General features: G+C 41.2%; 1 protein-coding gene across 2 annotated transcripts in view; it reads right to left on the bottom strand.

Moving 5' to 3' along the window:
- ADGRG4 (adhesion G protein-coupled receptor G4) overlaps window positions 1-13,596 on the bottom strand; it is a 72,040-nt gene that overhangs the window by 19,701 nt on the left and 38,743 nt on the right. For both annotated transcript variants that reach the window (XM_069943120.1, XM_069943119.1), the window contains 9 exons: window positions 13,461-13,564; window positions 11,583-11,790; window positions 10,617-10,767; window positions 9,640-9,771; window positions 7,829-7,951; window positions 7,038-7,083; window positions 6,498-6,601; window positions 3,727-3,848; window positions 1,748-2,016 (listed from right to left, as the gene is read on the bottom strand). In XM_069943120.1, coding sequence (XP_069799221.1) covers window positions 1,748-2,016; window positions 3,727-3,848; window positions 6,498-6,601; window positions 7,038-7,083; window positions 7,829-7,951; window positions 9,640-9,771; window positions 10,617-10,767; window positions 11,583-11,790; window positions 13,461-13,564 — 1,259 coding nt within the window. The remainder of the gene's footprint in view (window positions 1-1,747; window positions 2,017-3,726; window positions 3,849-6,497; window positions 6,602-7,037; window positions 7,084-7,828; window positions 7,952-9,639; window positions 9,772-10,616; window positions 10,768-11,582; window positions 11,791-13,460; window positions 13,565-13,596) is intronic.

A 13,596-nucleotide genomic window follows, 5' to 3' on the forward strand; every position in this document is an offset into this window, starting at 1 on the left:
CATAATTATATCACCTGTGAAATACTCAAAACATGACCTGTTGGTGGGTCTATTCAGAGGTCAGAGAGGTCAGTGCTGACTTAAGAGAAGATAGCTCAGTGATGTAGCTGTAAATTAACTCTTTGTTGTCCTATTTTGGTGCCTCATCCCCCTCCACCACTCCCCTCTCCATAGAGAACAATCAAGACGGGGAGAGGTTCAAACTGCTTTATCATGATAAAAATGCATTTTTTGGCTAATAAACCCATTACAAAGTTTCTTAAAATTGCCTGAACTATTGATTTCTGCAAAAAAAAAAAAAAAAAGAATGGTCAGTAATCTTATTTTTTAATGATAAAGACATTCTCATGCTGTGATTTCCCCATACTGCTCTATAATGCACCATTTGTAATTTATTTTCGACACATTCACATGTAGCGAGTCTATCGGGTTGTACACAGCAGGTTTGCTGCAGGAAATCTGCTGTAAATTGTGCTACACATTAACTTCAATGTGTCCATTGATGCATGGGAGCGATTTTATGTGACTGCAGCAGTTTGAGTCACAACACAACCAGGTTCACTTGTATGAAGGATGGAGTTGGGCGACCAGGCAGCATGTCTGGAAATCTGCATGTAGCCCTAGACTATTCATGGACTTTGGAACTGCAAGTAAATGGCTCTTAGCTGCAGTACCAAACACAGCCCATTCGTAAATTTCTATTTAATCTGTGACTTATTTGAAACTTAAATGTAAACTAATATCTAACCTACTGATATCTTCCTAATGTGCACAGGGCACTGAGGATGAAGGTAAGTGTCTTCTTTCCAGGCTATCAAGGGTTTAATCCTTATACTAATTAGGTGTTTTGTTACACAGGGGCAGGGCTACCGATCCACTCCGGCTGCCCAACCCTTCCTAAAGAATATTAGTGGAGCGTGTCGGCAGGGGGGCAGATCTGTGCACTGGGGGCAGTAGTCCCACCTCCTGTGCACCAGAACTACTAATTAGCATGGTAGTTAAAGTGTCACTGTTGTTATAACTTTCAAAATCTAAATTAACAGTAGATGTGATATATAGAAAGTTTGCCATATACATTCATTATTTTTTTTGTTGTTATCATGCTGTAAAACAAAGCTGTACTCACCAGAAATCCAGGTCCAGTCTCCTGAAGGCAGATTTTCTGACTTGTGCTGGTTGAAAAAAAGAGACTAAACCCAGAATTCCGGCCAGTACAGAGAGTCACGGCTAAATGTGTCTGTCAATCACATGACTGCCTTCTCTCTGTGAGCGCACAGATAACCTGGGATATACAGGACTTCCTGTTTTCTGACTGTTTCCTGTTTTTTGAGGAAAAAAACTGTCAGAAAACAGGAAGTGCCGTGTTTTCAATGATAACTAAAAAAATAAAATAATGAATGTAAATTGCAGACTTGCTTTATATCAAATCTACTGTTGATTTAGATTTTGAAAGTTATAACAACAGTGACACTTCAAACTAATATCAAAGAAACAGCCTCAGAGGATGGAGGTAAGACACGCACCTTCATTCTCAGTGCCCTGTGCACTATAGGGAGATATCAGCAGGTAAGATGCTTCTAACCTATTAATAGTTTCCCTATAAATATATGATTTTTTTCTCCAATATATTGGGTTTGTGATGCCGATATTCATGTCATACATCAACAAAACTGGAAGATAAAAGCAACACATTCAGCAAATATTTCAGTATTACAGAGTGAAGGAAATGACTGGAGCCAATACTCACCCCAGCCAGCGATACATAACTTTAATATGTATTTATGGATGTATGAGTTAAAGACTTTGACAAATGCAAAATACATATGGACAGCTTCCAGGGCCATCCATGTGAACGATGTCAGCAGGAAGTAATGCAGGAGAGCTGCAATCGAGATACACAAGCCTTGACTTCTCAACGATGACAACCAGTTGTTGACCAAAAATAGCAGATTAAGCATCAAGAGCGAAAATGAAAGATTCATCAATATTTTTGAAGGGTAATCTCTTCTCAGCTGTCTGAAAGGACAAGAAAGGCAGCAGTGTGAAGGCTTAGTATACAATGGGAAAATACATGCTGTGTCTGCTTTTTAAAAGGGTTGTCAAGGATTAGAAAATACACAGCTACTTTCTAAAAACAGCACCACCCCTATCCTCAGGTTGTGTGTGGTATTACAATTCAGCTCCATTCCATTCACTTCAATGGAACTGAGCTGCAAAACCCATAACCAAACTGAGGACAGGAGAGGTGTTGTTTCTGGAAGAAGACAGCTATGTTTTTCTAACAAACCATGTAGAAGTATTTGTTAGTCTAATACATGCTAGCATCAGACCAGACATTACACTTAGGGAAGCTATCTGTGTCAGTAGTGCTGCACCCACCTTGTAGCACAGCAAGCTCGAAAAACTGTCATTCACTGATTGCTCTGCTACAGGCACTACTAACACAGCCAGCTTCTATATACATATGTATATATTATGTATTGTAAAACTTCAGTGTTAGGCTACGTTCACACAACGTATATTTTCATAAAATTCTGGCCATTGTACATTCACATGGGATACGGTCTGGCCGGAATCCCTAATGGCACCGCAAACCACTGACATGTCAGTTTCCTGCGGACGCTATTCAGTGGATAGCGGCCGCAGAAATCCCTGCCAGTGCACACTATAGAGCAAGCGGCTCCAGCTGCTCGCTCCATAATGTGCTGTGAGGAGTCCTGATGCAGGCCCGCACGGATGCACAAGTGTCAGAACCCTGCAGCTTAAAAGATCATCCGGCCGGTACTGCAGTACTGGCTGGGATGATCTTTTCAGAGACCGGCCGTTCCGTACCGGCCGGGTCACGGAACGGCAGGTCTCTTACGCAGTATGAACATAGCCTTAGTCTGAACTCATGAGGAGACTTAAAGTGACTCTGTACCCACAATCTGACCCCCCCCCCCCCCACAAACCACTTGTACCTTCAGATAGCTGCTTTTAATACAAGATCTGTCCTGGGGTCCGTTTGGCAAGGGATGCAGTTATTGTCCTAAATAACAACTTTTAAACTTGCAGCCCCGTGCCCAACGGCCGGGGTTTAGAGTATCTGTGCCCTAACTTTGCACCACCCCTCCGTCCCTCCTCCCCACCCTCTTCATCATTAGGAATGCCACTGGAACATTTTCTCCTGTCTGAACATTGCACAGGTGCCTTAACGATCCAGCCCATGTTCAGTATTCACACAGCTGAGGAATAGGAGACAATCTGCCTGGTGCATTCCTAATGATGAGGAGGGCGGGGAGGAGGGACAGAGAGGGTGTGCCAGCTTAATGCATACACAATCTAGGCCACGACCGTTGGGCACGGGACTGCCAGTTTAAGGGTAGCTTCACACACACCGTATCGCAGCGTATTTTCTGCTGTGATACGCAGCAGATAAGCAGCAGATTAGATCTAAATAACTGAACACAGCATCAAATCTGCACCATCAAATCTGCTGCAGATCTGCTGCTTATACAGTGTGTGTGTTTGTACCCTAAAAGTTGTTTTTAGGACAATAACTGCATCACCTGCCAAACGGACCCCAGGATAGATCTTGGATTAAAAGCAGCTATCCGAAGGTACAAGTGGTTTGGGGGGGGGGGTCAGATTGTGGGTACAGAGTCGCTTTAATTCCTGGAAACTAATTAGTCTAATAATTTATTTTATTAGCCTCATATACCGCACATTTCCATGTCACAAACTTACCGGAACATCCCATATGTTACAAGAGATATCCCAAGAAATAGAGCGGCAATGCCGCATCCCACATAAGTCAGGAGGCTTAGTATGTGCTCATCTAGAGGGTTGATTGTAGTCCTAGCAATATCCTGACAAAAAGGAAAATACCAGGTTAATTTGTCCTCATAAGAATATGCATGAGAAGTTCTTCATTCCTCAAGTTTGACCTTAAACCAAGTTCATATTTTACATGTTGCAATGTTCATATCATCCAAGCACATGATTGTCCACTAAGACATTATATTAGATCTTGCATTGTTTATGAGGTTGAAAAAAAAGATTAGAGTTCATCAAGTTCACTGTATAACCCTACTTTGTTGATCCAGAGGAAGGAGGAAAATCTTTTTGAGGCACATGCTAATGGCAGCATACCAGGAATAAATTTCCTTCCAACACCAAATATGAGAACTAGAATAAATCCTTGAATCAACGTCCTATCACCAGATATCTAGTAACCATAACCTGTAACCTCTGAACTTGTGTAATGTGTCAGCCATTACAACATCATGTGGCAGCGAGTTCTATAAGTCTCGCAGCTTTTATAAGAATCCCTATGTGTAATAATGGTGAAACCTTCTTTCAGCTTGTCAAAAGAGGATGGCATCTTTTTTCTAAACTAAATATCCCCAAGCTTGATACCCAACCAAAAACAAACCAATTTATATCTATTTTGGCCTAGTCCCAGCATCCTCTTTCATGTTTCAGATTGTTATGATTACATTCTATTCATACCATGCAGCATTGTATATTAATCATATTCTATAGCACTTCAATTAGCCAATCTTTTGAATGTCCTTGATTATGGTCCATTGCACATGGCCACATTAAAGCTCCCCTTAGAGATGGCACCATGTCCTGCTATATAGGTTTAGTACATTAGGCTTTGAGACCACAGCAATGCATGTTTGATGCATAAATATTTTGTATTGCTCATTAAATGGGCTGTCCAGTGAAAATCTTTTTCTTTCAAATCAACTGCATTAAGAAAGTTTAATAGATTTGTAATTTACTTTTATTTCAAAATCTCAAGTCTTTCCATACTTATGAGCTGCTGTATGTCCTGCAGGAAGGGGTGTATTCTATCCAGTCTGACACAGTGCTCTCTGCTGCCACCTCTGTCCGTGTCAGGAACTGTCCAGAGCAGTAGCTAATCCCCATAGAAAATCTCTCCTACTCTGGACAGTTCCTGTCTCAACCAGAGATGTCAGCGGAGAGCACTGTGTCAGACTGAAAAGAAAACACCACTTCCTGCAGGACATACAGCAGCTGATAAGCACGGGAAGACTTGAGATTTTTACATAGAAGTTAATTAAAAATCTATATAACTTTCTAAAACCAGTCGATTTGAAAGAAAAAGATTTTCACTGGATAACCCCATTAATGAGTGTATTGCACACAGTAATTCAGTAATTTGATGCTATGTATTTCCATAAATATGTACCAGTATATGCCTTAATAAAATAAAATTTTATATATATATATATATATATATATATATATATGAAATTATAAATGGATACGGCATGAATTGGCATGATTATTAAGCAGGAAACAATAAGTGATAGCTGAGGAGACATCACTATTATGTATAAGACATACAGTAGCTACAAGACTGATATTTTCAAGCAATAATAATGGAAAGTAATTATGACAGGAATGAATGATGAATAGAATAATGATAAATATATTGTTCAATTACCAGTCAATTTTCACATTTATAGCTTCCTTTCACAACATTTATTGGATGTCATTGTGATTCTATGTGATATGTCTATTACTTTATTGCTTTCTATTTATTCTGAATCTATATAATTGTGTTTTCCCAACTAGAAGTCTTGTTCATTATTGTCTTCTACCCATCATTCATCCATACTATGCCTCTGTCTGCGCTTGCACTCGGTAGGTTATTGTCTTTCTTTTCTACACCGTTCCATTCTTCCCTGTTGTACATCATTATTTTGTACTGCATGAAGTGGAACAGATTTAATGTTATGGCTTATAATGTATCTACAATATATATGTGTATCCAGGTGTATGCATAGAAAAGACAGGACTCGTAAGCAAAAGTCAGAATTGAATGTGCCCAAATGAAAAAAAAACCAAGACTGTTGTCAGTAACGTTGTAAGTTACTGTATTAAGAACCAAAGGGAGAGCCATAAAGACGTGGGTAGAGTAGAGCTAACGCGGACCAGGTCAGCCAAACAGAAAAGAACCTCCTTGTATGAAGCACAGGTGGTATGCAGGGGCGTACCTAGAAATATTATGTAAACTTTTTGGATCATTACTAGTAAACTTGCCATAGCCATAGGCTGTATCCTTGTTTTCCTGGCAGCCCTAGGGCGGCGTACAACTTCTGCAGCCGCTGGGAGTAAAATGCAGAGCGTTTGGGTTCAGAGAATGCTGACAAACCTGAACAGTCTGCTCAACAGTAATTATTAGAGATTAGCGCAGCAGATTCATAGGAAGTGAAACCATCAGTTTTTGATTTCCACTTGCGTGGAGAAGGTGGATACATGCCAAGGACCACCTTGAAAACATGGGTACAGTCTATGGTGTATGGCTGTATCCATGTTTTCAAGGCGGAGCAGGCAGACAGTGGGTTTCAAAAGCCGATGGTTTGGCTTCATACAAAGCTTAACGAAACCCGCTGCGCTTATCTCTACTAATTATACCTAACATTGTAATATTATCATAAGACAGACCCATAGAAGGCTCTACAATACAACACAGTACTTACTAGGAGAACTCCAAAGTGAGTAAGATGGTTACAGGAACATGAAGTGTATTCCTTGTTTGTAAAAGTCACTGAACAACCAGATGTGTTCCAACCACCCAAATTATCTGTGCCGCGAAACAGAACACAAGATTTAGGATTTTTATGAACATAAACCAATCGCTTACAAAAAATGGTATAACTTGAACACAAAAACAAACAAGAAACAATGTGTGCAGAACTGAATATCTATTGGTTTGTAGAACTGGTGGCGTAATAGGCCAACCTGGTGCATACTGTAAATCTGACATCATATGCACGTCATATTAGTGTAACGATACAATGTGTTTCCCTATCCCATATATAACAACTAATAATTAAGTCAAAATACATTGATCAGTGCTCATAGCCATAACCACTGTAGCTCATAGAGAGGCATTTGTGAGTGTTAGAGGGTCATCGATGGCTAGTGTTTTTTCTAAATCTACTATGGGTATCCCCCAATGCAGAAATAGAGCAAGTAGCATATTTGTCAGATAAACTTAGTAAAATAGTATCACTTACTGTTTTTAGAAAAGTCCCAAAAAGCACACTTCACCGGATAATCATCCTAAGAGAAAAGAGAAATTATAACTTGGAGCAGAAATGTTGCGTGTATCATAAACATAAACTTTCTTTAGGGCATGTTCACACTTAAGGCCCTATTACACTAAGCGATTATCATCTGTCATAAAAGACAACAATCAGCCGACATGCATGATGTCGGCTGATTGCTGTCTTTCAACATGTTGAAACGGGAACAATAAGGATAGCAGCGATATGGAGCAATAGGAGTGGCGGCAGCAGACCACTGCTATGCTCTATAGGCTGCCTGGACGATCTAGAAATCACCTGGGCGGCCCCTCCACAGCTCCCCGCGCCCCCACCCGCTTTCACCCGCTCACTACCGAAGCATGTAATAGCGCTGGCAGCGAGCGGGGAACGAGGAGCAAGTGAGCGCTGACCTGACAGGTTGGCGCTCATTTGCTCCTCTTAATCGCCCAGTGTAATATGGGCTTTACTTGACTCTGGATTTGACTTTATTTTTAATCGTTAAATCCCCAGCTTCAAATCTACAATGTTGTCGACTAATTATAATGGGCCAGGTCTAGGCACTGTATTTCTATGGGATTTATAGGCTTTCTCTAAGGTATAAACATCTTTTCTCAGGAGAATGTGTTGTAGGTGTAAAGAAGCTTCCCCTCACCATCCACTGTTCTTGACATGTCATAATTGGTCCTTGTTTACCTGTCCTCTATCACATAATTTTAATTTTCATGGAGACAAGTAAAGAGAAGACAATTAATGAAACTTACCACATTTACATTAAAGTGCTGCAGTGTTATATCTATCGGCTCCCTCAGATTCTCAACGTCTGTGCCCTCAAAACTGGCACTTATGATGTACGTGTTTAGTTCCAGATGTCTGGATTCATAGTCCTATAAAAGACGATGGTTAAATTATTCTATGATAATGGTCTATCTTTATTATTACCTTGCACACTTAAATATTCTGTTATAATTATAGATTCTAGCACAACAGCAAATAGTATATTTAAGTAGCCTCATGTGACTTTCTGTATCGCACAGCTTAAAGGGGGTTTTTAGGGGTGTGGTTAAATAATAAAAAAAATCCCATACTTACCTTGCTCCCTTTCCCATTAACACAGCTGTGTTGTCACCCCAAACAGTTAACTGTGTCAGGGTTGGCACAGTGGTGGCCACTGACTGGCTAAGAAGAAAGGTCTTTGAGCTGAGACAGACACAGGAAAGTGCTTTGCAGCAGAAACCAGTTGGGAAGCAAGTAAGGTAAGTATAGGATTTTTTTTTCTATTTAAAGGAACATTCAGTGTTTAATCACTTGTACCCTATCCATAGGATATGCGATAAGTGTCAGATAATGGTGATAACAACCACTGGGATCCCTCCATAATCTCTGGTACCTGAGAGTTATTTCAAATTGAGCATATGTGCACCGCTACTCCATTCATTGTCTATAGAGCTGCTGAAGTAACACTATTAGAAGCCTCTTCCCAGCCCATCAGAACCCACATGATTAGAGATGAGTGAACCTGGAGCATGCTCGAGTCCATCCGAACCCGAACTTTATGCATTTGATTAGCGGTGGCTGCTGAAGTTGGATAAAGCCCTAAGGCTATGTGGAAAACATGGATATAGTCATTGGCTGTATCCATGTTTTCCAGACAACCTTAGAGCTTTATCCAAGTTTAGCAGCCCCCGCTAATCAAATGCTGAACGTTCGGGTTCGGATGGACTCGAACCCGAACCCGAACCCGGTTCGCTCATCTCTACACATGATACTAATGAGGTGCAAGAACCCAGAAAGAGCTGTCTACTGATGTGTCCTCTCCTCTTATGATGATTTTTCAAGGCTCTTTAATGGGTTAAACGTCGACAGCTTTCTATCTTTTATTAGGGTGCTAATTTGCATACTTTTTTCCATGGCGCATTACCTTGCATTTAAAATTCCTTACACCAGCTGGCAGTCTATGAAAAGGGAAAGACTACAACCTAGGAATTTCAGAATTTAAATTACCCCTCTCCTGGTATATGTCCGGTGGGGTCCTATTCCCTCTTTCCTGCTTTCCAGGCACTCATATTCCCCATGGTGCTGCCAGCTCTGGTCTCCACTCCAGTGCTAATTCACACACCAGAAGTAACTTTCCCTATGTAAGTCTATGAGATACTCAAAGACTTTGGTTGGCAATGTTCTTGCACAGTATTTTGGTCAGTATTGCTTCAGCCAAAACCAGGACTGGGTTAAAATCACAGAACCTGTACAATTCTTTCCATTGTAATTTTTTTCGGGTTGTTCCATTCGTGATTTTGGCTACAAATACTGCCCAAAACACAGACAAACTGACCAAAATACCATGTGTAAACATAGCCATACACTGCCATGTTGATTTCATCAGATTTTCACACCGATTCCAATGTTGAATTCACATTATAATCTGAAGCTCTACGTGACTTGAGTTTAAGAATTTTGAAAAGCTTTGTAAAATGTCGCATTATATTGCAAGTTTTGTTTTTTTTTTTTATCCCAGAACATTACAAAGTGATTTCACAGAGCACATTTTTAAATTCATTTGTTTTTTTTTTCTTGCCTTGAATGGTAATAAACTTCCAATAAAGTTGAATTGGACTTTGGTTGATGATATTCCAGCTTGGTCTTGGATTGATTTGGGTAAATGTATGAAGGCTACAGCCTTGTCAGGACGAGACTGCTGTAATGCTATCTGCAAAGGAAAACAAAAAAATTTTTTAAAATGTATTTCGGCAGACATGTAGATTCCCCACCAAATCCCTATATAGATGAAAATAGAGATCAAAAGACTGAGTGGGAATATGGCCTAAAAGGGGTTGCTGATCTTCAAGGAGACAACACATTTAAAGTGAATCTGTCACCCCCTGACCGCTTAGCAAGCTAGTGGCACTGCTTGACAGATATCAGTTATTCATAACATACCTTTGTTGACTGGTTTTATTTTCTAAAAAAAAATCTTTATTTTTCATGTGAATAGTGTTAAAAAGGCGGAGCCTATATTTCCCTGGGTCCCAGCACTGATACACCTTGTTATTCTGTATGCACAGTGGATGTTGCTAATTAAGCATGGGTCTGGCATACAGCACAGGGAATAGTAGGGGTACTAGGGCCCAGAAAATAATAGGCTCCACCTCTTTGACACCATTAACAGCTCAAATCAATTATTTTTTTATGAAGATAAAAACAAAGATACAGGCAACGGAGCGGGCAGACAGCGGGAATATAAAGCCGAGAGTTCAGGTTCATACGAACCTGAACCTCGGGCGGTTCGCTAATCTCTACTATTTACCCAGGATCAGAGGCTGGATCTAGCAGCTGATCCCAGCAACAAGCTTAGCTGAGCAGATCTAGCAGTGAAGTAACCCCCGCATTGCTGGAAGTTTGACAGGCAAGGTGGGTGTGGCTGGCAAATAAAGACACAATTCAGACAGACACAGTAGCAAAAAACACAGACAGAATTTCTGTGACTTCTGAAAGTCACATTCTAAACAGAGAGAATGATAAAGTTAATGCCATCATGTACACAACACACCATACCTCCACATTCCCTTTCAAATATTCCGTAACAGTGAAGTAAATTTCTTTAAATTCCTTTGATACTAGTAATGCCATGGAATTAGTTGTCACATTTGCTGTTTCACTGGTAAAATTCATCTTGAATCCAACTTCTTCCATAAGGTTAAGTATCCTTGATTACAAAAAAATATATATAAATTCTTGGTAAATTTTTATATAAATTTTTTCATAATTATATTTACCCAGTCATTTTAACTACATACACAATGATTCTCAAGATGATGAGTAGATAAGTAGTGTTCCACAGGATCCAAAACAAAATTGTTGGTTAAGTATTTTATATGGTTAGGGTTTAGGCCCACATACTTTCTACACTATAGTAAACCTCTAGAGGGAAGCTGGAATGTAAGCTCAGCCTTCTCTTCGTGGTGGAAGGTAATATGGACTTTATATCAGGTACTTTGCTCATCTTTAAAGCGACTCTATAACCACAATCTGAACCCCCCAAAACTGCTTGTACCTTCGGATAGCTGCTTTTAATCCAAGATCTGTCCTGGAGTCCGTTCGGCAGGTGATGCAGTTATTGTCCTAAAAAACAACTTTTAAAGTTGCTGTCTTGTGTCAAATTGGCGTGGCCTAGAGTGTGTATGCCCTAGGCTTGCACTGCCTCTCCATCCCTCCTCCCCACCCTCTTCACCATAAGGAATGCTCCCAGGCAGGATTTTAGTGTGTGAACACTGCACATGTGCTGGATTGTGGCAGTATTCAGGCAGGTGATGATTTGGAAAAATCCTGCCCAGGGGCATTCCTAATGGTGAAGAGGGCGGGGAGGAGGGGCAGAGAGGCGGTGCAAGCCTAGGGCATACACACTCTAGGCCACGCAATTTGACACAGAGCTGCAAGTTTAAAAATTGTTTTTTAGGACAATAACTGCATCACCTGCTAGTCGTATGATGATTGTGAAAGTCGCCAAGGCTGAATACTCACTTGTTAGTAAATAGGCGCACTGACGTGTCAGCTTTTTCCAGAACAAAGTTTATCACATCCACATGAACCTTTGCAGTTTCAAGATCAACTTCACCCAGTGCAATTATTTCGGAAACTTTGTTTAGAATGATTCTTATATCATTCTCTGGCAAAGAAGCGGCTTGCTTTGTCATGTTTAAAATTTGCATTGACAAATAGTTAGCGTTTTCTATAGAAAGAGAAGAAGAAAAGTAAGCAGTAAGTGGGAGAAGTTACATCATGTTTGCTTTATATATCTAGACCGTAGGTGTCAAACTCACAGCCCTCCAGTTGTTGCAAAACTACAGTTCCCATCAGGGGCGGATTAACTTTACCATAGGCCCCGGGCTGTTTACCAAGCCTGGGCCCCCCACCCCACTGTAACTATGGCAGCACTAGCCTGGCGTTCATAGTACAGGAGAGATAATGTCACAACGCCCTGATTTGTGCAAAATTGATGTAGAAAAGCAGAAATTTTGTTTGCAAATCATGACATAACTGTAACCATGAGATAATAAAGGGTCCTATTCCACGGGCCGAGCAAGGCTCGATCAACGTTGTAAAAGAGCGCTCGTCTACTGGGCCTATTCCACGGCCCGACAATCGTTAGCGAGGGCTGCAGGGACATCGTTACCGATGTCCTTGCAGCCCTTGTTTCATACCTCCTTCTCTCTGTCCCGCGACGCAGCAGCTTCAGAGCGTCCTGTCTGAACTGACAGACCGCTCAGCCAATCACTGGCCGCGGCGGTACCAGCCAGTGATTGGCTGAGCGGTCTGTCAGCTAAGACAGGACGCTCCGAAGCTGCTGCGGCGCGGGACCGGTAGAAGGAGAAGACCTGCGCCTGCACAGGTAATGTATGATGTTTTAAAATCGTCGGTTGCCCGCCGCGCCTGCTATTCCACGTAGCGATGCGCGGATGGCGACCGGTTATTTTAGGTTTGAACCTAATTGAACGATCAGCCGATGACACAATCATCGGTTGATCGTTCTCTTTATTCCACGGAGCGATAATCGGCCGAATCGGGCCGAATAGGTCCCTTAGTCTGTTTGGGTGGCCATGGGCCCCCTGGAGCTCTGGGCCCCGGGCGACCGTCCGAAACGGACCTGTTTTAATTCACTACTGGTTCTCATAAGGCCTGAGCAGCTAAAGACAGGCATGATGGGAATTCTAGCTTTGCAACAGCTGGATGGCCGTAAGTTTAACACCCATGATCTAGACCAGTGCTTCTCAATTCTAGTCCTCATGCTTTGATAATTTCCTTAGTATTTTCAGGTGACATAGTTATACTCAGTGCATCAGGTATTATAACAGGTGTTCTTTGTGTGGGATATCCTTAAAGGTGTAGTTCACCCAAAATTGTTTTGTTTTTTGTTTTTTGAAATCAATTGGTGCAAGAAAGTGCCAGAGATTCGTAATTTACTTCTATTAAAAAATCTCCAGTCTTCCAGTACATATTAGCTGCTGTATGTCCTGCAGGAAGCGGTGTTTTCTTTGCAGTCTGACACAGTGCTCTCTGCTGCCACTTCTGTCCATGACAGGAACTGTTCAGAGCATTAGGACCTGTCACTTGTAACTAAAAATTGATCTGATATTGTAAGTATGAGATACATGACTACAACACAACTTGGATCAGAATCCAGACAGCCTCAACTAGGGATCATTGAAACCACAAAGTTTTTGCGCACGGGGGTACTTTTCGCACATATGGCTGTCTGACAGATTAAAATCCCAGCCTTTGACTGGAGGCGTAGTGTCCCTATTACCTGCCATGGCCCTACCAAAAGGGGGCATGTCAAGCAATATCCCTTACTTATTGTCTGTTACTAGGCCTACGTTATGTGAGGGGAGTTATACATACCCGGTGTTACTGTGAAGTTTTCGAGATCTTCAAATGAACTAGGAACACATCTGCTATAGTTTGGCTCTCCCCATTCTGTTTGTAATGTGGTGACATTAATATAGCTAAAACATATAAACAGTAATAAATTAACAAG

The sequence above is a fragment of the Dendropsophus ebraccatus genome, chromosome 10 (genome assembly GCF_027789765.1).
Source record: "Dendropsophus ebraccatus isolate aDenEbr1 chromosome 10, aDenEbr1.pat, whole genome shotgun sequence".
NCBI classification, from domain to species: Eukaryota; Metazoa; Chordata; class Amphibia; order Anura; family Hylidae; genus Dendropsophus; species Dendropsophus ebraccatus.